This window comes from Mobula hypostoma, chromosome 7 (assembly GCF_963921235.1).
Source record: "Mobula hypostoma chromosome 7, sMobHyp1.1, whole genome shotgun sequence".
Classification (NCBI taxonomy): Eukaryota; Metazoa; Chordata; class Chondrichthyes; order Myliobatiformes; family Myliobatidae; genus Mobula; species Mobula hypostoma.
The window spans coordinates 112,500,409-112,526,557 of NC_086103.1; the positions used below are offsets into that span (position 1 = coordinate 112,500,409).

The 26,149-nt window shown below is 40.4% G+C and overlaps 1 protein-coding gene across 1 annotated transcript in view; it reads left to right on the forward strand.

The window, feature by feature from the left end:
* Nucleotides 1-24,722, forward strand: part of LOC134349937 (phospholipid scramblase 4-like) — a 38,260-nt gene extending 13,538 nt beyond the window's left edge. The window contains exons 6-11 of the mRNA XM_063054892.1: nucleotides 1,436-1,597; nucleotides 3,041-3,202; nucleotides 4,393-4,444; nucleotides 6,653-7,285; nucleotides 23,911-23,971; nucleotides 24,698-24,722. Coding sequence (XP_062910962.1) covers nucleotides 1,436-1,597; nucleotides 3,041-3,202; nucleotides 4,393-4,444; nucleotides 6,653-7,285; nucleotides 23,911-23,971; nucleotides 24,698-24,722 — 1,095 coding nt within the window. The remainder of the gene's footprint in view (nucleotides 1-1,435; nucleotides 1,598-3,040; nucleotides 3,203-4,392; nucleotides 4,445-6,652; nucleotides 7,286-23,910; nucleotides 23,972-24,697) is intronic.
* Nucleotides 24,723-26,149: the final 1,427 nt, after the last annotated feature.

Below are 26,149 nucleotides of genomic sequence, written 5' to 3' on the forward strand. Positions count from 1 at the left end.
GACTTGATAGGATGGAGCTTTTTGTCTTGGGACCTGGGAGACTGAGGACCTTAGAAGTTTGTAAAACTCGATTAGCGTGGATCAGGTGAACGGCCACAGTATTTCTCTCAGGTTAGAGTAGTCTAAAACTGGAGAACACGGATTTAAGATAAGAATGGAAAGATTTGAAGACAACCTGAGGAGCAACATTTTCCACACTGAGATGGTTATATGGAGTGAGGTGCTACAGAAAGTGGCAATTGCATGCTTATAAGATATTTGGATATGGGCAGAAAAAGGGATTTAGACTAGAGGAACATAGGCCAAATAAGTTAATAATTAATGAAGGCAACTTGGTCAGCATGGAGAGTTGGGGTGAAGGGCCTGTCTTCATGCTGTATAACTCTGTGATGCTATGACATTAAAGTTGGCCACTGCAATAATCCTGTTGATCTTTACATCTTTCCCTGATCTTCCTACATAATTATTTCACTAGCTCTTGCTGACTGTTGTGTGGCGTGTAGCGATGTAATCCCATCTTTCTGATTGCACCTTTCTTGCTTCTGACCTCTTACCAATATTGCTACACTGGCTGACTTCTCTGGGATGTCCTCACTAAGCCGTGATGTTCCCCTGTCAGTGTTGCAATTCCCCCACCTCTCTGTTGTGTCTGATATTTAGTTTTAAAAAAATAACAACCAAAACTAGGCAGTCATCCACCTCTTTCCTGAAACAGCATTGTGACCTTTGTTATTGTCTGGAAACCTGTTCCGGAGCTCAATGGGCAAATGTCCTTAATTTTGATGAAGGATCAAATGTTCTGAGGAAAGGCCTTGGCTCAAAACATCGACTGTTTATTCACTTCCATTGATGCTGCTGGACCTGCTACGTTCCTCCAGCATTTTGTGCGTTGCCCTGGATTTCCAGCATCAGCAGGGTCTTGTGTGTTTAAAATGTCCTTCAGCTCTCCTGTTTCCCTGACCATTGTAATCTTGTCTGATTATTCATGTGAGCACATTGTAGCCTCCATTATTGGAAGCGTCTCATCCATGTTGTAGTCAGTGCTCCAACGTTGGATTTGCTTGTGACCTTTGCTGTCTGTGTGGGATTCGCACATTCTTGCTGTGACTCCATGGATTCTCTGTGGGTGCTGCAGTTTCCTCCAACATCCCACGGACAAGAGATGGGTTAATTGGCTAAGCAAGTGGAGGGAAGTAGTAAAAGAACTGGAGGGGAGTTGATAGGCACAGGAAGGAGAAAAGGTAGTGTCCTATGGTTGGAAATTACCAGAGAAGATGGACTGTAAATTTGAGTATTTAATTGGTGCTAATGTAGTTGCATCTTATCATGGGCCATGAGAACATTTGTTTTTCATATTAAGTTTATTAATCTTTGTATGCTTGCATAATTACTATTTTAATATCCAACAGTGATTAAGTGATATTTTCTCTTGCAGATGGAGGTTCAAGCACCACCAGGAAAAGCTATTGGCTACATTGTCCCAGAATGGCATCCTTTTATACCCAAAATAAGCATCCTGAATGAAAATCGTGAAACAGTATTGAAAATTAGAGGTTCCTGCTTGGCAATGAGTTGTTCTGGTGATGTAAACTTTGAAGTAAGTTACTGTACTGTATAAGAACCCTTCTCGTTCCTTTAATGAGGATATGTTCAACTATCTCAACCTTCATTCACCATCCCCTTCAACCAGAACTTAGCTTCTGAACCTTCAGTACAATATCTCCAATACAAGTATATCCTTAAATAGGGTGACCAAAACTGTGTGCAGTATTCTAGTTATGCTCTCATTCTGGAACCCTGTACAGTTGCATCAAAGTATCTATCTTTTGTACTACTTGCAATAAAGTCTGACATCTAACAGAACCCCCATGTCCTTCACCGTCCACAGTGAGTGCCACTTAAAACCCAGTCCTGATGCCAGACCATAAACTGCTGGAGCCTGGTGTATCTCTCTCCATGTCATCCAAACTTTTAATCTAATTTTAATGTGTAATTGTACCAATTGGTGCTTGGGGTTCTGGCATTATGACACATTGTACTCCGTCCTCTTCCTTGTTGACCTCTTACGGCCATCTTATTTTTCTCTTGGTTGTACCGATGGAAAGGAGATGACAAAATAATGGGGCGGGTGGTGGATGTGGGTGTTCTTTCCCAATACTTTGCCAAGATCAGGCTGACTGGAGGTTCATGTATTGTATGATATGAATCATGTTCAAGGTAATGTAGCAGTGTTTGGATTAATAAAGATGCATACTCTTCAGAAAAGAAAATATTAAATGCACTTGAAAAATACAATGAGTGTGGCTGACCGGTTTCATATATCCTCTGAGATGTCTGTCTTCGTGGTTCCTCTGCCATTGGAGCAGTGGTTGGTCTCCAGCCAGGTGAGGTGCTTCAGTTAAGGGTCTCTGCCACGTGGGTCAATTTCTGTCTGGGTGAATGGCCTCAGCCTGAAATGTCAGCCATTTATTCCCCTCCATAGATGTTGCTTGACCTGCTGAGTTCCTCCAGCAATTAACGTTTGCTCTGCAGAATCTCTTGTGTTTACAAGCAGATTTCTTTATTGCTGTCTAGGGCTGAATGAAGGACCTGTTCCTCATCCTACATTTAGAGGGATATGTGTTTGTGATTTTTGTGCTTTCATCACTTGTCTTGACATATTTTGAAGTTACTATATGTCTTGTGGTGCTGCTCCAATATGCTGGGTTAGCACTGCTGAAGATTATTTAGGCCACTGAATTCTAGGTTCTTGTGTTGTCCTTTGGCTCCCAGCACACAGGACTTCCCCTGATGTTCATTTCACTGACAACTTTAGTGCCTTTTTGCAAATTGTAGAGGTGCTTCTTTTTTCCTGCTCTCTGGCTGGTATCTACCTCTGATAACCAAGGATGTAATTGTAACCTCTCAACATTAGGATATGAACTGTGATCGGATATTGCCAATTTAATGCCAGCAACATAAGGATCAATGAATGTTGGTAGGGAGCAATTAATAGTTATTCTTACATTGGGAATGAAATTATTTTGTTGTTTCCTCATAGGTTGAAAGCCCGGATGAGGCCACTGTTGTTGGAAAGATATCGAAGCAATGGTCAGGTCTTGTACGTGAATACTTCGCAGATACTGATAATTTTGGAATTCAGTTTCCTATAGATTTGGATGTTAAAATTAAAGCTGTTCTCCTTGGAGCAAGCATATTTGTGGTAAGTGGAAATAACAAAAGAGTTGAGGAGGGAGGAGTGGTGAGTGAGATTCATCCCCCTTAGCTTGATAATGCTAATATTTCTGGGATGAGATATGTCAGTAATTTTGGGTGAGAGTATGCATCTATGTCAGTAGATTTAAGTTGCATGATTTCAATCTTTTCCAGACCTGTTATAGTACAGGAGGTTACCACTTGGCCATTCATCTGTGTGGGCTAGTATAATAGATCAAACCCATCAGCCACATTTCTCTCTTCTCCCCACCCCCCCACCAACCACTGTTTCTCCCAAACTGTGTAAAATATCCGCTCTAATTACCCATCAGATATTTATGAAGGTGCAGATCAATAATGTTTTACTCTGCACTTAGAGATAGTAAACTCCAGGATGTACTCGGATGGTGTTTTTAAAAAAAAAATATCCTCGCATCCTGTTTGTATCTTCTGTCCATAATTATGGGAAAACTTCCCTCTATTTAGCTTTTATCTAAACCATTTGCAATTTTGTATGGCTCTATTCAATATCCTTTAAACCTTCTTTGATTCACAGAGCATAGGTGTAGTTTCTCCATGCTGGCATAGCTAATATCCATTACAAACCGGTGAATATTTACTTCATCCTTTCCGGGATTGACCAGAATCCTTCCTAGCTGATACCAGCATCCTGCACTAGCTCAAAATGTTTGCTCTGCTTTTGTAGTCTGTGCCTTCTGTTTAAGGTTCTCAGGATCCCCTATACTTGAACCATTTTCTCAAAGTGTCAATTTAAAGAATTTATACACTTGTACACCCAAGTCCTGCTGTTCCTGCACAACTTACAAAGCTCTGCCATGCAGTATATATTGTCTCTTACTGCTTTTTCTGCCAATGTGTTTCAGTTTACTCTGGCTAAATTACATGTAGTGCTTGAATACACTTCCAGCCAGTTTATATGTGCTGCCTTGCAGCTGATTATGACTCTCCTCACTGTTTATCACACACCAAAGCTGCATTTCACCCATTAATTCATGGCCATGTCTAAGTTATTAGAGTAATCTTTCTTTCAAAAATACTCGTGTGTAGCGCTGAAACTTAACGAACGGCATTTATTGTCTGAAAAAACAATTGTTCTCTGCTCTGGATTACCACTTAGTTTTACTGGGCCCGTCAGGATCAAATATGATTACTTCCACTGGTTTTGTGGGTTTCAAGGTGGCCATTGAGACCAGTATGGTAACTGGGGACTCCTTCACAAATGGGGAAGGTGGTGACTGATGGGGGTTAGAGAAGATGAGATGGATCACTTCTGCAGCTTGTTCTGGGCCTTTATGCTCCCTGTATGTGGCCTTGAGACTCCTAATGTTTCTCAAATGGCCCTCCTCCCCTGTGAGTGGTTATGTGCTAGGAATTCCCCAGAGCTATGAGTGATGTTGCATTGCTTCAGGGAACTTTTAAGTGCATCATTGAGTCATTTTCTGTCCGTGTCTTGCAACCTCTTTCTATGGTGGAGCTCTGAATAACATGTGTTTCAGGATTCTGGTGTTGAACATGAAAGGAATGCAGCCATGTTGTCAGTGGAGTATAATTATGGAATCACAAATAAGATATCAGTCTAGGAGAGGAGACACTTGTGGTTTTCTTTATCCTTCCAGTGAATTTTAAGGATTTTGTGTATGAATGCTGTTTTTCTGGAGACTTGACATGCCTGCCTGTTGTGCTCAGCAGTGGACAGTGGTAGGGATCACTGCTGCCAAGTAGACCTGGTTTAAGTCAGTTTTCTATCAATACAGCTGGTAACCCTTAATTTTCAGCCATGTGAGGTTGTTGGGAAAGGGAGGATCGGGGTAAGGTTTATCAAACTGTTTATTGAAAATCTGCAGAATAAAAAGAAGTGAGGAGGGGAAGGTGATAGGTGAAACCATTTGGCTAGGAAAGGTGTAGAGCTGGAGAGAGAAATCTGATTGGAAAGCAAGGACAGCAGAAAGGGACGGACAGGCACAGTGGGGAGGTGGTAGGCAGGTGAGAAGAGGTAAGAGGCCTATGTATAAAATAGATGAAGAGAAAGGGAGAGAATTGTTTTTACGAGAAGAAGAAATTGATGTTCATGCCTTCAGGTTGGAGGTTACCCAGATGGACGATAAGGTGCTGCTCCTCCACCCTGAGTATGCCATCATCATAGCTCAAGAGGAGGCAATGGACCAACACTCCTGGGAAGTTCTGCTTTTGGTGGATGGAGCGGAGGTGCTTGATGAAGCAGTCCACCAATTTATGATGACACAATAGAGGATCCCAGCAGATGTGCGTATGAAGTGTTGCCTCACCTGGAAGGACTGTTTAGGGCCCTGAATGGAGGTGAGGGTGGAGGTGAAGGGCAGGTGTAGCACTTTGACCGCTTGCATGGATCTGTCATGCTCTCTTTGGGAAATGTGAACGTTCCAGTGTTATAATTGGCGTCAAGTTTCCAAAAGTGTACAGCAACCTAAAATAAATCCCTTTAAATAGCTATGGGATGTGAACTTCTGGTTGGTCTGGTGTTTAGTAAGCAAGTTAACTAGCAGCTGAATGTGGCGGTGAGGCATATCTGAATTCGAATCCAGTCAATCAGAAAAGACCAGACACAAAGTAATGCTTCCAGCTTTAAGTGTAATTTCAGCATGTTCTCCTAATGCCAGCGGAACTGCATTTAACCTTGCATCAGATATTGCAGTTTTTACTTGATGACATTTTGTTGTGTAATACACATATAGCCCCCCCGGTAAGCCTCAGGCTCGCTCAGCTTGTTTCCATCCAGGTGGAGCAGCCTTTGGCCCCGCCAGACTGGGTAATCAAGTTTGTGTGGATGCTGTGTGATGTACCCCACCACGCCAAATAACAGATAATACACCATATGCGATTAAATATTTACACTTTATAACTCATACTTTGACTATGTAGATCGTAAAGGAACAAAATAAGAACTGTTTAACTGTTTAAAAATAAGAAAAAGGCGCCATTATTATTAACCAGTTTGTGCACACATTGTTGGAGCTCTTATGGAACCAGGTCCCCCTTCCTCTAGTTGGTGTCCTCTGAACTCCACCGACCCACGAATGGGACCACCCTCGGTGATTGACCAAATGCTCCACTCGAGTCTGTCCGTGTCTCCTCTCCTCGCCGAAGACCCTGGGCCTCGAACTCCCGCTCGGGGCCCGTTCCATTGCCCAGCTTACAGCATCGCGTCTCCTCTCTCTGTCCCTATCGCACCGTCTGCCCAAAGCCCACGAAAACAATAGCTTACAGACACACAAGAAAGAATAACATTATCCCGATTCTGCAGGGAGCGCTCATGGAGTGAGGTCGCTTTTGGCTTCGCTCCATTCCTGTTATTTTTTTTTAACCTATGATCTCCCTTACTTAACCAATTTTTACCTACACTAGAAGATTTATTTTATTTTACTGATTCTTTCTTGAACTGCAACTGTGAAATCTGAAGAAATGAGTACAAGATCCAAAACAAAGGATGGGAAAGATTCTGATGGGAACGGAGGAAAAAGAAAAGGTGACTCTAAACAAATAGAGCTATCCTACGAGACTACGATGAAGTTTTTAGAGGAAAAATTCGATGAACGTCAAAACTTATCTGAAAGCTTATCTGATAAATTTGAACAACAACGTCAAAGCCTTAATGAAGACTTAAAATCAATCATGGAATCTCTGAAATCCTTGGATTGTGAAGTCAAACAACATCGAAGTAAAATCTCTGAACTGGATATTATATCTCAGAAGACTGACTTAAAAATCGAGAACTTGGAGCAGAATTTAGCTTCGACCACTAAACAACTGGAACATTTTAAATCCAAGGTTATTGATCCTGAAAATCGATCTAGAAGACAGAACTTAAGTATAATTGGTCTCCCTGAGGATGGAGACCCTTCAATATTCTTTGCTCAACTTTTAAAGGATGCGTTTAGTTCAGTACTTCCCAACGATCCTCCATTGCTCGACCGCGCCCATCGTATACTGCGTCCAAAGTCGGCATCCGCCGAATCAAGACCGAGGCCAATTATTCTCCGTTTCCATTATGTTAGTGTTAAAGAACAACTTCTACGTATTGCCTGCCAGCAAGGTATGATTAAATATCGACAACGTTCCTTTCATTTGGTTCAAGACTACAGTCCAGAAGTGATGAAAGAGCGATTGGTTTTTAAACCTCTGATGTTGGAATGTTATCAAAAAAATCTTAAACTGGCATTATTGTACCCCGCACGTCTAAGAATTTCTCTTTCCGACGGATCTCGTCGAGTCTTCCCTTCCACAACTGCTGTTTGAAGTTTTCTGGATGAGAACTACCCATCTGATACGGACACCGTCCTTTAATTAATGTTCCGCGCTTTCAGCATTGGCTCTTTTTTTCAGGTGTTTTAAAAAAAATAATAAACCTTCAATTACCGTATGAAGAAGGTTTTTTACAAGTTCAAGATTCTTGTTTGTGGTTAGTAGTGTAGGTATTGTTTTACAACTCATCTAAAAAATATTTTTTCACGGTAATTTTCTTAAAATAGTTAATTTTTTTAACTATTTGATTTTTGACATTGTCATCAATGATTTGATTTGGTGATAAATTTTAACTATATGGAGGAACACTTTATTTATCTTTGCTTTCGTATAATTAAAATGGCGGTTTGTTTTCCTTTTTGCATAATTTCCTTCGTTCTTTCTGTGTACACCATGTTTTTAGGTTTCTTCTTCCCATAATCCCTCTTTTTTTTGGAAGCGACATTTTTAATTACTTTTATTTGTAATTGACTAATCATACGTATTGGTACTAACTTTTTTTCCTCGTATTTTAGAAATCACAATATGTAGATTATTATAGTATAGTGTTTAATTTTTTTATATCAGATTTCGGGGGGTCTTCTTTATAACATATATTTTTGGAGTTGCCTCCTGCAGAAATGGGGTTAGATTTAGTATTAGTTCTTTCTTCAGCCTCTTCTGGCTTAGTTCGGGGTTTTCGGGGTGGAGGGTGGGGGAGTTTCTTTTTTCTTTTTTACTGATTTTTTTCTATTGGGCTGATTTAGTACTACAAAGATGTCTGCAGTGTCGGGATTTCCGGTTCCTCTCTGATTATTTATTCCTCTTCCAATCTCATGAGTTTACGTTATGGTTAACCCCTTACACACCAAAGGGTTAACATTAAATTATGGCTCACATTATTAATTTTGTCTCTTGGAATACAAATGTCTAAACCATCCAATAAAATGGAAAAAGATTTTCAAAGTATTCCAAAGACTGAATGCTCACATTATTTTTGCACAAGAAACTCATATAAGGAAAGAGGACAATCAACACTTCTTTAAGTTTTGGAAAGAAAACAATATCACTCGAACTCCCAAGCCAAAGTCAAAATTTTTATAGATTCTTCAATTGCATTTACTTATCAAGACATTATCTCAGATCATTGTGGTAGATTCTTGTTAATTACTGGGTTACTTTTTAATAAAAAGGTTGCTATGGTTAATGTTTATGCTCCAAATGTGGATTATCCTGAATTTTTTAAACACCTATTCACTTCCTTTCCTAACAAACGAGTATATGTTGATAATGGGCGGTGATTTTAATTTATGTTTAAATCCCATATTGGACAGATCCATAGGTAGTCTGGCTCTACCGAATAAGTCGGCTACTCTTATCAACGCTTTTATGACTGATTCTGGGATTTCAGAAATTTGGAGATTTCTACACCCAAAGGACAAAGAATTTTCATTCTTTTCACATGTTTACCATTCTTATTCTCGAAATGACTACTTTTTTATTGACTCTTGATTAATTCCATCTGTAATTGATTGCAATTATGACACTATTGCTATTTCGGATCATGGTCCAATGAAACTTTCTATTAAGTTAATGGATACTTCTTCTACTAATAGACAATGGCGATTTAATTCTAACTTGCTTCAAGACTTGGACTTTGTTAAGTTTATGAAGGGACAGATTGATTTCTCTTTTCAACTAATATTACGGAAGAAATTTCCAACGGAACAGTATGGGATGCTTTTAAAGATTATATCCACGGACAGTTTATTTCCTATTCTGTTGGTTTGAAAAAACGTACTAAGAATGAAATACTTTTGTTGGTTGATAAAATTAAAGAAATTAATAAAAAATATGCTATTGCTCCTAGTAAGGAGCTTTATAAACAGAGAGTTGAACTTCAAATGGAACATAGTTTACTATTAACATCCTCAATCGAAAATCAATTAATGAAAACTAGAAGTGAGTTTTATATTCATCGTGATAAATCAGGTAAATTATTTGCTAATCAATTGAAATCTATTTTGGTTAAACATCAAATTACTAAGATTCATAAATATGATGATATTTTGACAGTTGATCATGACGAGATAAACAAAACCTTTCAAGAATTTTATACCTCTTTATACCATTCCGACTATCCTCGTGATTTTAACATCATGCATGATTTTCTAAGAAAATTGAATTTTCCGAAATTATCACCCAAAGACGTTTAACATTAGAAACTCCTATTACAGAGGAAGAAATAACAGCTGTAATCTCATCAATGAATTCCGGTAATGCACCTGGTCTGGATGGTTTTACAGTGGAATTTTTAAAGTCTTTTTCCTCTATTCTCTCTCCTTGGCTGTCTAGAATATTCAAAGAAGCAATCAGTTTTGGTAAATTGCCACAATCGTTTTATGAAGCTTCTATTTCTTTAATTCTTAAAAAGAATAAAGATCCAACTGATTGTGCATCATATAGACCGATATCTCTTTTGAATGTAGATTCAAAAATGTTTTCAAAGATTTTAGCAACTAGGTTAGAGAAGGTATTACCTCAAATTATATCTGTGGACCAAACAGGATTTATTAAAAACCGTTATTCATCTTTTAATATCAGGAGGTTAATGAATATTGTTTATACCCCCTCACTTAACTCTCCGGAATGTATTATTTCATTAGATGCTGAGAAAGCCTTTGATAGAGTTGAATGGCCATATTTATTTAGTGTGTTCGAGAAACTTAATTTTAGTCCAATATTTATATCCTGGATTAAATTGTTATATCATACCCCTGTAGATTCGGTTTGTAGTAATAATCAAAGATCTCTCTTTTTTCGTCTATCTCGCAGTACTAGGCAAGGATGTCCTCTTCGTCCTTTATTATTTAATATTGCCCTTGAACCTTTAGCAATTGCTATCCGTGACTCGCCCAACATTTTCGGTATTACCTGCAGAAATGAAATACATAAATTATCATTATAGGCAGATGATTTGTTACTATATATCTCTAATCCAGAGAAATCAATTCCTGTTATTTTATCTGTTGGCTCAATTTAGTAATTTTTCTGTTTATAAATTGAACCTTACTAAGAGTGAATTATTTCCCCTAAATAAGCAGGTTCCTATTTATGGATGTTCACCATTTAAATTGGTTACTGACTCTTTTATATATTTAGGGATTATAATCACGAAAAAGCATAAAGATTTATTTAAAGCTAATTTTTTACCTTTAATTGATCAGATTAAACTTTTGTTTACTAAATGGTCACCAATGTCTTCGTCTCTGATCGGTCGGATCAATGCTATTAAGATGATTATTTTGCCTAAATTTTTATATGTATTTCAATCGGCACCAATTTTTATTCCAAAATCTTTTTTTGATAATGTTGATTCAAAATTTCTTCATATATATGGCACAACAGAAACCCTAGGTTAGGTAAAAGCCATTTACAGAAATCTAAAAAAGAGGGGGGGGGGGTTAGCGCTCCCCAATCTTAGCTTTTACTATTGGGCAATTAATATTCCATAAGACCATAAGACAAAGGAGCAGAAGTCGGCCATTCGGCCCATTGAGCCTGCTCCGCCATTTTATCATGAGCTGATCCATTCTCCCATTTAGTCCCATTCCCTCGCCTTCTCACCATAACGTTTGATGCCCTGGCTACTCAGATACCTATCAATCTCTGCCTTAATTATACCCAATGACTTGGCCTCCACTACTGCCCATGGCAACAAATTCCATAGATTCATCACCCTCTGACTAAAAAAATTTCTTCACATTTCTGTTCTGAATGGGAGCACTTCAATTCTTAAGTCATGCCCTCTCGTCCTAGACTCCCCCATCATGGGAAACAACTTTGCCACATCCACTCTGTCCATGCCTTTCAACATTCGAAATGTTTCTATGAGGTCTCCCCTCATTCTTCTAAACTCCGAGGAACACAGTCCAAGAGCGGACAAACGTTCCTCATATGTTAACCCTCTCATTCCCGGAATCATTCTAGTAAATCTTCTGTGTACCCTCTCCAATGTCAGCACTCCTTTCTTAAATAAGGAGACCAAAACTGCCCACAGTACTCCAAGTGAGGTCTCACCAGTGCCTTATAGAGCCTCAACATCACATCCCTGCTCCTATACTCTATTCCTCTAGAAATGAATGCCAACATTGCATTCGCCTTCTTCACTACCGACTCAACCTGGAGGTTAACTTTAAGAGTATCCTGTCCGAGGACTCCCAGGTCCCGTTGCATCTCAGAACTTTGAATTCTTTCCCCATTTAAATAATGGTCTGCCCATTTATTACTTCTGACAAAATGCATAACCATACACTTTCCAACATTGTACTTCATTTGCCACTTCTTTGCCCATTCTTCCAATCTATCCAAGTCTCTCTGCAGACTCTCCATTTCCTCAGCACTACCGGCCCCTCCACCTATCTTCATATCATCAGTAAGCTTAGCCACAAAGCCACCTATTCCATAATCCAAATCGTTGATGTACAATGTAAAAAGAAGCGGCCCCAACACGGACCCCTGTGGAACACCACTGGTAACCGGCACCCAACCAGAATAGGATCTCTTTATTCCCACTCTCTGTTTCCTGCCAATCAGCCAATGCTCTATCCATGTATGTAGCTTTCCCATAATTCCATGGGCTCTTATCTTGTTAAGTAGCCTCATGTGTGGCACCTTGTCAAAGGCCTTCCGAAAATCCAAATATACAACATCCACTGTATCTCCCTTGTCTAGCCTACTGGTAATTTCCTCAAAAAATTGTAATAGGTTTGTCAGGCAGGATTTTCCTTTAAGGAATCCATGCTGAGTTTTGCCTATCTTGTCATATGCCTCCAGGTACTCTGTAACCTCATCCTTGACAATCGACTCCAACAACTTCCCAACCATCGATGTCAAGCTAACAGGTCTATAATTTCCTTTTTGTTTCCTTGCCCCCTTCTTAAATAATGGAGTAACATTTGCAATCTTCCAGTCTTCTGGAACAATGCCAGAATCTATCAACTTTTGAAAGATAATCGCTAATGCCTCCGCAATCTCTACAGCTACTTCCTTCAGAACACGTGGGTGCATTCCATCTGGTCCGGGAGATTTATCTACCTTTAGACTATTCAGCTTCCTGAGTACTTTTCTCTATCATAATTGTGACTGCGCACACTTCTCTTCCCGGCCAGCCTTGAGTGTCCGGTATACTGCTGATGTCTTCCTCAGTGAAGACTGATGCAAAATAATCATTCAGTTCCTCTGCCATCTCCTTATCTCCCATTACAATTTCTTCAGCATCATTTTCTATCGGTCCTATATCTACTGTCACCTGTCTTTTAATCTTTATATACTTGAAAAAGCTTTTAGTATCCTCTTTGATATTATTTGCTAGCTTCCTTTCATAGTTAATCTTTTCCCTCTTAATGACCTTCTTAGTTTCCTTTTGTAAGCTTTTAGAAACTTCCCAATCCTTTGTCTTCCCACTAATTTTTGCTTCATTGTATGCCCTCTCCTTTGCTTTAACTTTGACTTTGACTTCTCTTGTCAACCACGGTTGCATCCTTTTTCCATTCGAAAATTTCTTCTTTTTTGGAATTTACCTGTCTTGCACCTTCCTCACTTCTCGCATAAACTCCAGCCACTGCTGCTCTGCCGTCTTTCCCGCCAGTGTCCCTTTCCCGTCAACTTTGGCCAGTTCCTCTCTCATGCCACTGTAATTTCCTTTACTCCACTGAAATACCAACACATCAGATTTCGGCTTCTCTTTTTCAGATTTCACGGTGAACTCAATCATGTTATGATCACTGCCTCCTAAGGGTTCCTTCACCTCAATCTCTCTAATCACCTCCAGTTCATTACACAATACCCAATCCAGTACAGCCGATTCCCTAGTGGGCTCAACAACAAGCTGTTCTAAAAACCATCTCGCAGACATTCTACAAATTCTCTCTCTTGAGATCCAGTGCCGACCTGATTTTCCCAATCCACTTGCATGTTAAAACCCCCCACAATTATCATAACACTGCCCTTCTGACAAGCCTTTTCTATTTCCTGTTGTAATTTGAAGTCCACATCACTGCAGCTGTTTGGAGGCCTATAAATAACTGCCATCAGGGTCCTTTTACCCCTGCGATTTCTTAGCTCAACCCATAAAGATTCTGCACCTTCCGATCCTATATCACCTCCTTCTAATGATTTAATATCATCTCTTACCAATAAAGCCACGCCTCCCCCTCTGCCTACCTTCCTATCCTTCCGATACACCGTGTATCCTTGGACGTTCAGCTCCCAGAGACATGCATCCTTTAGCCAGGTCTCAGTGATGGCCACAATATTATACGTGCCAATCTGTAACTGTATGACAAGATCATCCACCTTATTCCTTATGCTGCGTGCATTTAAGTATAACACCTTAAGACCAGTATTTGGTACTTTTGGCTTTGATTTCATTGCAACTTTATTGCACTGCAACTCATCCCAATGGCTACAAATTTGCCCCATCACCTGCCTGTCTTTCCTGACATCTTTACTGCTCACTATCTTAGATTTATTTCTGTTTTCCCCTTCCTTCGCTCTATCATTCCGGTTCCCGTCCCCCTGCCAAATTAGTTTAAATCCTCCCTAACAGCTCTATTAAACTTTCCCACCAGGATATTGGTCCCCTTCGGGTTCAGGTGTAACCTGTCCTTTTTGAACAGATCATACTTCCCCCAGAAGAGGTCCCAATTATCTAAGAATCTGAAGCCCTGCCCTCTGCACCAGTCTCTCAGCCACGCATTCATCTGCCTGATCCTACTATTCTTGCCCTCACTAGCACGTGGCACAGGTAGCAATCCCGAGATTACCACCCTGGAGGTCCTGCTTCTCAGCTTTCTTCTTCAAGTATGGATATCTTCACATGTATGACTCTCAAAAATGGCTGCTGTTCCCCTGGGGCTAAAAGTTTAACAAAAATAGCTGTTCATTTAGTCTATGCTTTAGTTATAGCCAAGGAAAAAGAAAAGATGCAAGATGGTGCCGACGAACCATGGTGACGTTCTGCAGGCTACATACAATACTTATAAATACTGCAATCTGCAGAATGTAATGTCCTTTTAAGCAATGTACTTATAAATTGACTTAATGAACTACAGATTCATGACCTCCTGAAGGACTTGGGAGACTTGACTCTCAAACAGCACCTTTAAGCAGAAGTTGTTTCATCGCCATGACAGGGAACGATGCAGGAGGTTCGTGGGGGAGCTCCAAGCCAGGCTGAAACAGAGGAATGAAACCCCATCTATCCAGCATCTTCGTAGCAAATATACAGTGCTGGTGGAAAAAATTTGAGGACCTGAGGGCAGGATTGCTGTGTCGGAGGTAAATAAGAGGCTGTTGTGGTCTATGTTTGAGTGAGACATGGCTTACTCACAGTGCACCTGATATGGCAATCAGACCTGAAGGTTTCTTGACTCACAGGATGGACCAAACTGCTGATTTGAAAAAGGCAAAGGGTGGTGTGTTGTTCATGATAAACATCCGGTGGTGCTCCGAATGTGGTAGTTTTGTTGAACTCGTGTCTGCCCAACCTTGAACACGTAATGATTAAATAGTGTGCATTCCATTTACCTAGGGAGTTCTCATCCATGATCTTCACCGGGGTTTACATACCACCAGTGGCCAACTATAATCAAGCCTTTGAGTTACTGCATGATACCGTCTCAAAACAAGAAACTGTCCATCCTGACACCTTTCAAATCATCATTGGGGATTTCAGTCAGGCTTGTTTGAAGAAATCCCTACCCAATTACCATCTGCATGTAACTGTAGCACTAGAGGTCCCAACACATTAAACCAGTATTATACTAAGATAAGGAATGGCGACTGCTCCATGCCCAGACTGCACTTTGGTAAATCAGATCACTTGGCTCTCCTTCTCCTCCCTGCATACAGGCAGAAGCTAAAGAGCAAAGCTCCAGAGATCAGGACAACAAAGAGGAGGTCACAGGAGGCAGTGGAGTGGCCGTGGGATTGCTTCGAGTCAGAAAACTGGCCCGCGTTCAAGGATCGGATCTGAATGAGTACACCACGGTTTTCACAGAGCTTATACTAACAGTTGTGGACGAGTGTGTCCCCACAAAAGAATTCTGTTTTCCCCAGTCAGAAGCCCTGGATGAACCATGAGATCCACAATCTGCTGAGGGCTGGATCAGAGGTATTCAAGTCTGGTAACAAAGAAGGTTACAAGAAGTCCAGGTACGAACTCCGAAAAGCCATCTCATGGGCAAAGAGGGTGTTCTGGACTAAACTAGAATCAACGAAGTATGCTCGACTGTTGTGGCAGTGTTTGAATGCTATCACTTCTTATAATGTTAAGCCAAGTGACACAGGCAACAACAGGGCTTCGCTTCCAGATGAGCTCAATGACTTCTATGCTTGCTTCGACCATCAAAACATGGAGGAACTGTCATGAACTCCCACAGCCCACAGTGATCTTGTGATTTTAATTTCTGAGGCTGATATGTGACAGCCTTCAGGAGGGTGAACCCACAACAAACACCCAGCCCAGATGGGGAACCTGGCCAAGTACTAAAGATCTGTGTGATCAACTGGCCGGAGTGTTCACTGAGATCTTTAACCTCTCACTTCGGCAGTCTGTGGTACCCATCTGCTTCAAGCAGGCTTCACATATACCGGTGCATAGTGACCTGCCTCAATGACTATCGTCCAGTAGCACTTACATCCGCGGCGGTGAAGTGTGTTGAGAGGTTGGTGATAAAACTTATCAACTTCTGCCTGAGAAGTGACTTGGTCCACTCCAATTTGCCTATCGGGGCAACAGGTCCACAGCAAATGCCATCCTATTGGCTCTTCAGTCAATCCTGGAATATCTGGACAACAGAATCAGGTTTATTATCATCACCGGTATGTGTCGTAAAATTTGTTAACTTACCAGTAGCAGTTGAATGCAATACATAATACAAAAAAAAAGAAAAAAAAGTAAGGTGAATAAATGGGTAAATCAATAAAGTAAGTGTGTATGTGTATGTTTTTATATATATGTGTGTGTGTATATATATATGATATGTATATATAAGTGTATATATTATATATGTATATATACAGCGTGTGTGTGTGTGTGTGTGTGTGTGTGTGTGTATACACATACAGTATATACACACAGAAATAATATATATTTTAAAAAGTGAGGTAGTGTTCATGGGTTTAATGTCCATTTAACAATCATGTGGCAGAGGGGAAGAAACTGTTCCTGAATCACTGAGTGTGTGCTGTCAGGCTTCTGTACCTCCTTCCTGATGGTAAACAATGAGAAGAAGGCATGTCCTGGGTGATGGGGGTCCTTAATAATGGACATTGCCTTTCTGAGGTACTGGTCCTTGAAGATGTCTTGGGTACTACGGAGGCTAGGTGGAAGCGACTAATTTCACCTCCTTCTGTAGCTTTTTTGGCGCGTGCGTGCATGTGCACGATGTTGGCGGGATGATATCTTTTTCATGTCTTTACATGGCGCGGAGCGAGATAGAGAGAGACTGTGTGGCATGCCATTTCGCAGTATTTTTTCCCTTTATTTTACGAGGTCGAATTGCGATCTCAACACTCAACCTGACACAGATGGAAAGCTTACTTGGGAGCGACCCCGACTGGATTTGAACCCGGGAACCTCCGTTCCAGAGTCCGGCGCTGATGTCATTGTGCCACCAGCCGGCCAGCTACAGAAGTTTTCAAGTGTTTTAGTTGACAAGTCAAATCTCTTCAAACTCCTAATGAAATATAGCTGCTGTCCTGCCTTCTTCAGGATGCTCTTTATCAACTATAGCTTGGCATTTAATACCATCATCCCCTCAAAACTAATCAATAAACTTCAAGACCTTGGCCTTAATATCTCCCTGTGCAATTGAATCCTTGCAGATCCCAGTTCGGAATGGCAACAAACTTCCTTCACAATCTCCATCAGCACATGTGCACAAGGCTATGTGCACAGCCCCTGATCTACTCACTTATACTGAGGGTTGTGTGGCTGAGCACAGCTCCAATGCCATATTCAACTTTGCTGATGACACCACTGTCCTTAGCTGAATCAGAGGTGGTGATGAATCAGCATATAGGAGGGAGATTGAAAATCTGGCTGAGTAATGCCACAACAACAACCTTTTAATGTCAGCAAGATCAGGGAGCTGATTATTGACTTCAGGAGGAGGAAACTAGAGATCCGTGAGCCAGTCCTCTTCAGGTGATCAGAGATGGAGAGAGTCGGAAACTTTAAATAGCTCAGTGTTATCATTTTGGTGGACCTGTTCTGGGCACAGCACTTAAGCACAATTATGAAGAAAGCACGACAGACCCTCTGCTTCCTTAGGAGTTTCCGAAGATCCAGCATGACATCTTAAACTTTGACAAACTTCTATAGATGTGTTGTTTGGAGAGTGTATTGACTGGCTGCATCTTAGCCTGGAATGGAAACACCAATGCCCTTGAATGGAAGATCCTACAAAAAGTAATGGATGCGGCCCGGTCCATCACTCCTCACCACTGAGCACATCTAAACGTAGGATTGTCACAGGAAAGCAGAGTCCATCATCAGGGACCCCCACCACCAGGTCATGCTCTCTTCTCAATGCTGCCATCAGGAAGAAGGTACAGGAGCCTCAGGACTCTCACCACAAGGTTCAGAAATAGTTATTACCCCTCAATCATCAGGCTCTTGAACCAGAGAGGATAACATCACTTAACCTCACTTGACCCATCATTGAAATGTTCCCACAACCAAAAGATTCATTTTCAAGGTACTTCATCTCATGTTTTCGATATTTATTGCTTTTTATTTTTGATTTTTTTCCTTTTTGTATTTGCACAGTTTGTTGTCTTTTGCACAGTGGTTGAACATCGAAGTTGGTGTGGTCTTTCATTGATTCTATTACAGTTATTAGCAATCTTGTCGTGAGAGGCCCCAAGGGCAAGAGTGACCATAATATGGTGGAATTCTTCATTAAGATGGAGAGTGACATAGTTAATTCAGAAACAAAGGTCCTGAACTTAAAGAAGGGTAACTTTGAAGGTATGAGACGTGAATTAGCTAAGATAGACTGAAAAATGATACTTAAAGGGTTGACGGTGGATATGCAATGGCAAGCATTTAAGGATCGCATGGATGAACTACAACAATTGTTCATCCCAGTTTGGCAAAAGAATAAACCAGGGAAGGTAGTGCACCCGTGGCTGACAAGGGAAATTAGGGATAGTATCAATTCCAAAGAAGAAACATACAAATTAGCCAGAAAAAGTGGCTCACCTGAGGACTGGGAGAAATTCAGAGTCCAGCAGAGGAGGACAAAGGGCTTAATTAGGAAAGGGAAAAAAGATTATGAGATAAAGCTGGCAGGGAACATAAAACAGACTGTAAAAGCTTTTATAGATATGTGAAAAGAAAAAGATTGGTTAAGACAAATGTAGGTCCCCTACAGACAGAAACAGGTGAATTGATTATGGGGAGCAAGGACATGGCAGACCAATTGAATAACTACTTTGGTTATGACTTGTTACGTACCCCGTAACTGGGTTGCCAAACCAGCAGAAATGGATCACTCAGTTGGAGTCTGGAGTACTAGAACTAAGAAAGTTTTATTAAAGAAACAAGCAACACAGTAATCGAAAGGATAATAAATGCAACAGTTCAGTGATGATAAACACACATGTGCACAGAATTAAGATAACAGCATCAATCAAGCTCTATCGTTGTCTAGGGGTAAATGACCAAATTTCAAAATGACTCAAAGTTCAGTTCGCAGTAATCGTTTCCATGGCGATGGACAACGTGGGGGAAGAGAGACAGAGAGAACAGGAACAACTCATCATTCAGCACGGCTTCACTCACAGATCAGCGAGATTGCTCACAAACAGCATTTGGGCGGGTCCTTGGTGATGTCACCGACTGTGACCCCTCCTCCAGATGCGGTCGATCCTCTGCAGTGAACCCGGCACCCAGGCAAGGGCGGACACACACCGAGTTCCCGCTGATCGTACCTTTCCACCCTTGTCGTTGTCTGATACTTCTCACCCACTCGTGAGAAGCGCACCGCTTCCAGGGTCTCGTTACCTCGGGTGGCGTGTGTGTCTGTCTTAGCGAACCTGTCCCTTTTTATCCCCCTGCTGGGGTATCGCCTGTCCATCACTTCAAACAGTTCAGGGTTCAAAGGGGGGAGCCGCTCCAGACAGCTCCCTCTCCCACGTCCCTTCATTACACATCTCCAGACGCTGCTCCATTGTTCCTTATCTCTCCTTCCCCTGAGGGCAGGTGGCAGACCAATTGCTGATGCCACTGATGCTAGCCCAGGCCAGCAAACATCTTAATTTTATGTGTATTCTCGTAACAGACTTCACTAAGGAGGACATAAATAATCTTCTGGAAATAGTAGGGGACCGAGGGTCTAGTGAGATGGAGGTACTGAGGGAAATACATGTTAGTAGGGAAGTGGTGTTAGGTAAATTGAAGGGACTAAAGGCGGATAAATCGCCAGGGCCAGATGGTCTGCATCCCAGAGTGCTTAAGGAAGTGGCCCAAGAAATAGTGGATGCATGAGTGATAATTTTTCAAAACTCTTTAGATTCTGGACTAGTTCCTGAGGATTGGAGGGTGGCTAATGTAACCCTTCTTTTTAAAAAAGGAGGGAGAGAGAAACCGGGGAATTATAGACCGGTAAGCCTGACATCGGTGGTGGGGAAAATGCTAGAGCCAGTTATCAAAGATGTGATAACAGTGCATTTGGAAAGCGGTGAATTATTGGACAAAGTCAGCATGGATTTGTGAAAGGAAAATCATGTCTGACGAATCTCATAGAATTTTTTGAGGATGTAACTAGTAGAGTGGATAGGGGAGAACCAGTGGATGTGGTATATTTGGATTTTCAAAAGGCTTTTGACAAGGTCCCACACAGGAGATTAATGTGCAAACTTAAAGCACATGGTATTGGGGGTATGGTATTGATGTGGATAGAGAATTGGTTGGCAGACAGGAAGCAAAGAGTGGGAATAAACGGGAACTTTTCAGAATGGCAGGCAGTGACTAGTGGGGTACCGCAAGGCTCAGTGCTGGGACCCCAGTTGTTTACAATATATATTAATGACTTAGACGAGGGAATTAAATGCAGCATCTCCAAGTTTGCGGATGACACGAAGCTGGGCGGCAGTGTTAGCTGTGAGGAGGATGCTAAGAGGATGCAGGGTGACTTGGATAGGTTAGGTGGGTGGGCAAATTCATGGCAGATGCAATTTAATGTGGATAAATGTGAGGTTATCCACTTTGGTGGCAAGAACAGGAAAACAGATTATTATCTGAATGGTGGCCGATTGGGAAAAGGGGAGGTGCAACGAGACCTGGGTGTCATTATACACCAGTCATTGAAAGTGGGCATGCAGGTACAGCAGGCGGTGAAAAAGGCGAATGGTATGCTGGCATTCATAGCAAGAGGATTCGAGTACAGGAGCAGGGAGGTACTACTGCAGTTGTACAAGGCCTTGGTGAGACCACACCTGGAGTATTGTGTGCAGTTTTGGTCCCCTAATCTGAGGAAAGACATTCTTGCCATAGAGGGAGTACAAAGAAGGTTCACCAGATTGATTCCTGGGATGGCAGGACTTTCCTATGATGAAAGACTGGATTGACTAGGCTTATACTCGTTGGAATTTAGAAGATTGAGGGGGGATCTGATTGAAACGTATAAACTTCTAAAGGGACTGGACAGGCTAGATGCAGGAAGATTGTTCCCGATGTTGGGGAAGTCCAGGACGAGGGGTCACAGTTTGAGGATAAAAGGGAAGCCTTTTAGGACCGAGATTAGGAAAAACTTCTTCACACAGAGAGTGGTGAATCTGTGGAATTCTCTGCCACAGGAAACAGTTGAGGCCAGTTCATTGACTATATTTAAGAGGGAGTTAGATATGGCCTTTGTGGCTAAAGGGATCGGGGGTATGGAGAGAAGGCAGGTACGGGGTTCTGAGTTGGATGATCAGCTATGATCATACTGAATGGTGGTGCAGACTCGAAGGGCCGAATGGCCTACTCCTGCACCTATTTTCTATGTTTCTATTCCATTTTGGATTTATTGTGTATGCCTGCAAGACAATGAATCACAGTGTTGTTTATGGTGACATTTTGAGAATAAATTTACTTTGAACTTTTTGGAATCTGTGTGCCAAATGTGATCATTTTAGGATTATTACAGCTCGAACCCAGTAGACTCTGGGCATTCTGTTTAAAATTTGATTTAAATTACTATTTATTCTTCAGATCATGATGAATTACTTTAAACTTTGCATTTAATTCTATCTGCCTCATTTTCCTCATGTTCAACTGTGCTGTTTGTTGTTTATAAACTTATCATTAACTGCAAACCTTTGAAGTGACATAGTCATGACTAAAGTTGTTCCCTGGGATTCATGGCAGTACATATCATTTCAGTTTATAAAAAGCAGTGGTTCACCATCAGAAATCTTCACCTTCAATTTGTCAACCACAGCCTTCTAATTCCATGTGGTTCAATTTTCCATTGATTTATGTGGTTGCCTATCAAATGCCCTTTGAAAGCCCGTTGGCAAAACATCGATTACACAGTCCTCATTCTTATCAAGCCTCTCTGTTACTTTAAAACAGTCATCAAGTATGATTCACTTTAATAATCCTGTCATTTAATTTCCCATTATGATATGTGATGGAAGCCATTTTTATGGACTGCGACCACTTTTTTCCACTCAGATCACAGTTCTTCACCTGACAACTAATTTTCCACTCTTGAAGCTTCGGTGTTTACTCATATATTGTGGTGCTAGAAAGTTTGTGAATCCTGTAGAATTTTCTGAATTTCTGCGTAAATATGACATAATTAGTAAACTGATCTTCACGCAAGACCTAAAACTAGATAGAGAACCCAATAAAATAAATAACACAAAAACATTATACTTGTTCATTTACTTCTTAAGAAAAATATCAATATTGCATATTTGTTGGAAAAAGTGTGTGAACCTTTGCTTTCAGTAACTGGTGTGACCCCCTTGTCCAGCAATAACTTCAAACTTTTCCAGTAAATGTTGATCAGCCTTGCACATTGGCTTGGAAGAATTTTAGGTCATTCTTCCTTACAAAACTGTTGGTAGGCTTCCTTGCATGAATTGCTTGCTTCAGGTTCTTCACAACAATTCTAAAGGATTAAGGTCATGACTTTGACTCGGCTATTGTAAAACACAAGTTTTCTGCATTTTAAACCATTCTGTTGATTTACACTTGTGTTTTGGATCATTGTCTTGTTGCATTATCCAACTTTAATTAAGCTTGAGTTGATAGACTGCTATCCTGACATTCTCCTGTAAAATGTCTTGATACAATTTTGAATTAATTGGTACCTCAACGATTACAAGCTGACCAGGCCCTGAGGCAGCAAAGCAGCTCCAAACCATGATGCTCCTTCCGTCATGGTTCACAGTTGGGATGAGGTTTTGGTGTTGGCAGGCAGTGCCCTTTTTCTTCCAAACATAGCAATGTGCATCTCTACCAAACTTTAACTTCTGTCTCATCTGCCCACAGAACATTGTTCCAGAAGCATTGTAGAACATCCATGTGGTCATTTGCAAACTTGAGATGGGCAGCCATGATTTTTTTTTTGGAGAGCAGCAGTTTCCTCTGTGGTATTCTTCCATGAGCACCAATCTTGTTCAGTGTTTTTTCTTATAGTGGACACATGAACAAAGACTTCAGCAAGTTCTAGAGATTTCTGCAGGTCTTTTGCTGTTACCCTTGGGTTCTTTTTCACCTCCTTCAGCATTGCGTGTTGTGCTCTTGGTGTGATCACTGCAGGGGCCCCACTCTTAGGGAGAGTAGCAACAGTACTGAGTTTCCCCCATTGTAGACAATTTCTCTTACCGTGTACTGATAAACACTCAGGTCTTGAGAAATGCTTTCGTTGCCTTTTCCAGCTTCATGCATCTCTACAATTCTTTTTCTTCTAATGTCCTCAAAGTTGTTTTGATCGAGGCATAGTGCACATAAACAGATCTTTCTGGAGAAAAGCAAGCTCTGTCAGTAACCTGACTTTGTGTGTCGTTTTTTATAGGGCAGGGCACCTCTACCACCCACACCGCCAATCTCATCTCATTGATTGGAACACCTGACTCCCAATAGCTTTTGTAGAAGACATTACCACACAGATTCACATACTTTTTTTAACAAGTACTTTTAATATTGGATCAATTTTCTCAATAAATAAATGAGCAAGTATAATTTTTTTGTTATTTATCTAGTTTTAGCACGTGTTCAAGATCTGATCAAGTTTTAAGTCAAATTTATGCAGAAATAGAGAAAATCCTACAGGGTTCACAAACTTTCTAGCACCACTTCTGCATTCAATGCTGTGTTTATCCTAAGCTACTGTAAATTGTGATTTTTATTTTGGTTGTCCAGGGTTCTCTGACTTTTTGATATCTTTTTCCATCAGTATCAACTCTCATACTTTCTGAAGACTGTCCTTGGGAGTATTAAGTATACATTGCTTCCCATGTTTGAGATTATTTTCATTTACTGGCATCAATACATTATCTTAGTTTTTTTTTCATCTTTAATTACCACAATCTGTGTCCTTGCACAAATAGATTTTAAAGTCATTTTAGCCTATCTGGCATTATTTCTCAAGCACTAATGTCTTTATTCTTTTGCTCTATCTCTTTTATGCACTCCTTTCTAACACTGCTTAAACTCTTCAAATTAATTTAACCCCTCCATTGCACTAGTTAACCAGCCTTTGAAGACATTTCATTTTGAGGCATTCTCCACAGGTTCTCCTTTTGAAAGAACTGATCTGAATCCCATGTGTATCTGAAGCCCTCCATCTTCCATCACTTGAGTGATGCATAATACTGGTAAACTAAATGAGCATTGTGTGATATTGGATGGCAGTTTGCATGCTAATCCTATGATCACTTGACATTCAGACTTGTACATTTTAAGCAAGATCTGTTGATTTTATTCAGAAGAACGGAATCTCACTTTTAACCATGTGTTCCTTTTTTGTCCCAGGCATTGAGTGTTGTTTTCTCCCTGATGTAATTGGACAGTGGACTTGAGATTAAAAGTGGTGTAATCTACTTCTCTATTTAGACAGAATTTTAATGGCAATGTTAATGACTAAGGTTTCTGTCTTTGAAATTATTCTAAAGATTGCCAGTAAAGTAACATTTGAACTGTAAACATTGACAACTTTTCTTCAGGATTTTATGTACTTTGAGCAAAATTCTGGAGCAAGACGTAGAGTTTGACAGATGTGAGCCATAGAATAATGGAGCTTAGCCAGAAGTATTATGGTAAGATTTAGAAGCTTTATCATGTTTTGTGTTGAATGAATCCTGCTTGTGATGAATTAAGGTTTTTACAGATTTGAAACAAATTTAAGTTACTCATGTTGCTATCATTTTAAAAGTGTCTTTTAATGTTGTTGCCAAAGGATTTTTGAAGTTTAGAAAGTTTTGAATAAATTAATTCTTTAGTCTGTGAGCCTAAAAGAATATAATTTGGGGTCATGATGCCTACTGTAAGTTTTGCACCTGTTTTCTCCTTTGTTAGGATTAAAATAGAAATCAGAATAAAATGTTGGCTGTGGTCAAAGAATCTAACATTGAATAATAGTCAGCTATTTACCTGATTGGCAAATTTTATTACTTCTAACTAAATTTTGAAGTTGAATAAATCTCATAGGAATATTTTCTTGTACTTGGCTCCATTCAGCAATGACAGTATCCACTGTCCCTGCCACCGTTAGACTGGATTCTTGCTTCTGGCAGACTTGGATCCAATAGCCCGAGTGTGTCTCAACTGAATGGTCGAACCCAACACTAGGAAGCCAATGTCTTCTTTGGAAAAGGTGGAATTTTTCCTTGTGGTACCTTGGCTAAAATATCCAAAACACATGTGTGCACATACCACTGGGATATTAGATGAATTTTATAATTTCACTGTTTCTGTTTTGCACTTGCAGAGCCCAGGGACACACAACAATCCGAAATACCCTACAGTAGACTGCTGCCATCATCCAGTATAGTTGAGACCAGAAATCAAACTATTCTAGTCAGGGAAATAGGTTGTCATGTCACATTATATTCATAGCCACTGAAGCAACCAAGTTATCTTTTTGCAACTGCAGTTCTCTTATTGTTACTTAGAATAATTAGGTTTTAAATGCGCACAATGCTTTCTACGCTGTTGGCTATCTCAGACACACTAAAATGCATTCTCTGTTATCTTTTGTCATACAGGTGCATCAGAAAGGTTAAAAATGATCTGCGCAGACAGTGTTGATGTTCAGTTATGTGCCTAAATTCAGCATGGATCCACAGGAATGAGGAGGATTCACTGGTGTTCCTTTGAGAGCTTGCAGTTATTCACCTGCTGCACATTATGATTAATAGAATGGTATGTTTTGTGTCATTTTTGAAATGTAGATTAATTTAAAAATGTTTTTATATCACAAGTTTGTGATTTATCAATGTATACTGTACTCCCTGTTAAGATGAAAGAAAATGTACAGTTACCACAGATCATGAAAAGGCAATGTAACTTCATTGGACATGTGATTAGGAAAGAGAGGTTAGAATGCACGGTAATTGTGGGAAAGATTGAAGGGAAGAAAGCAAGAGGAAAGCAAAGACAAATGATGAT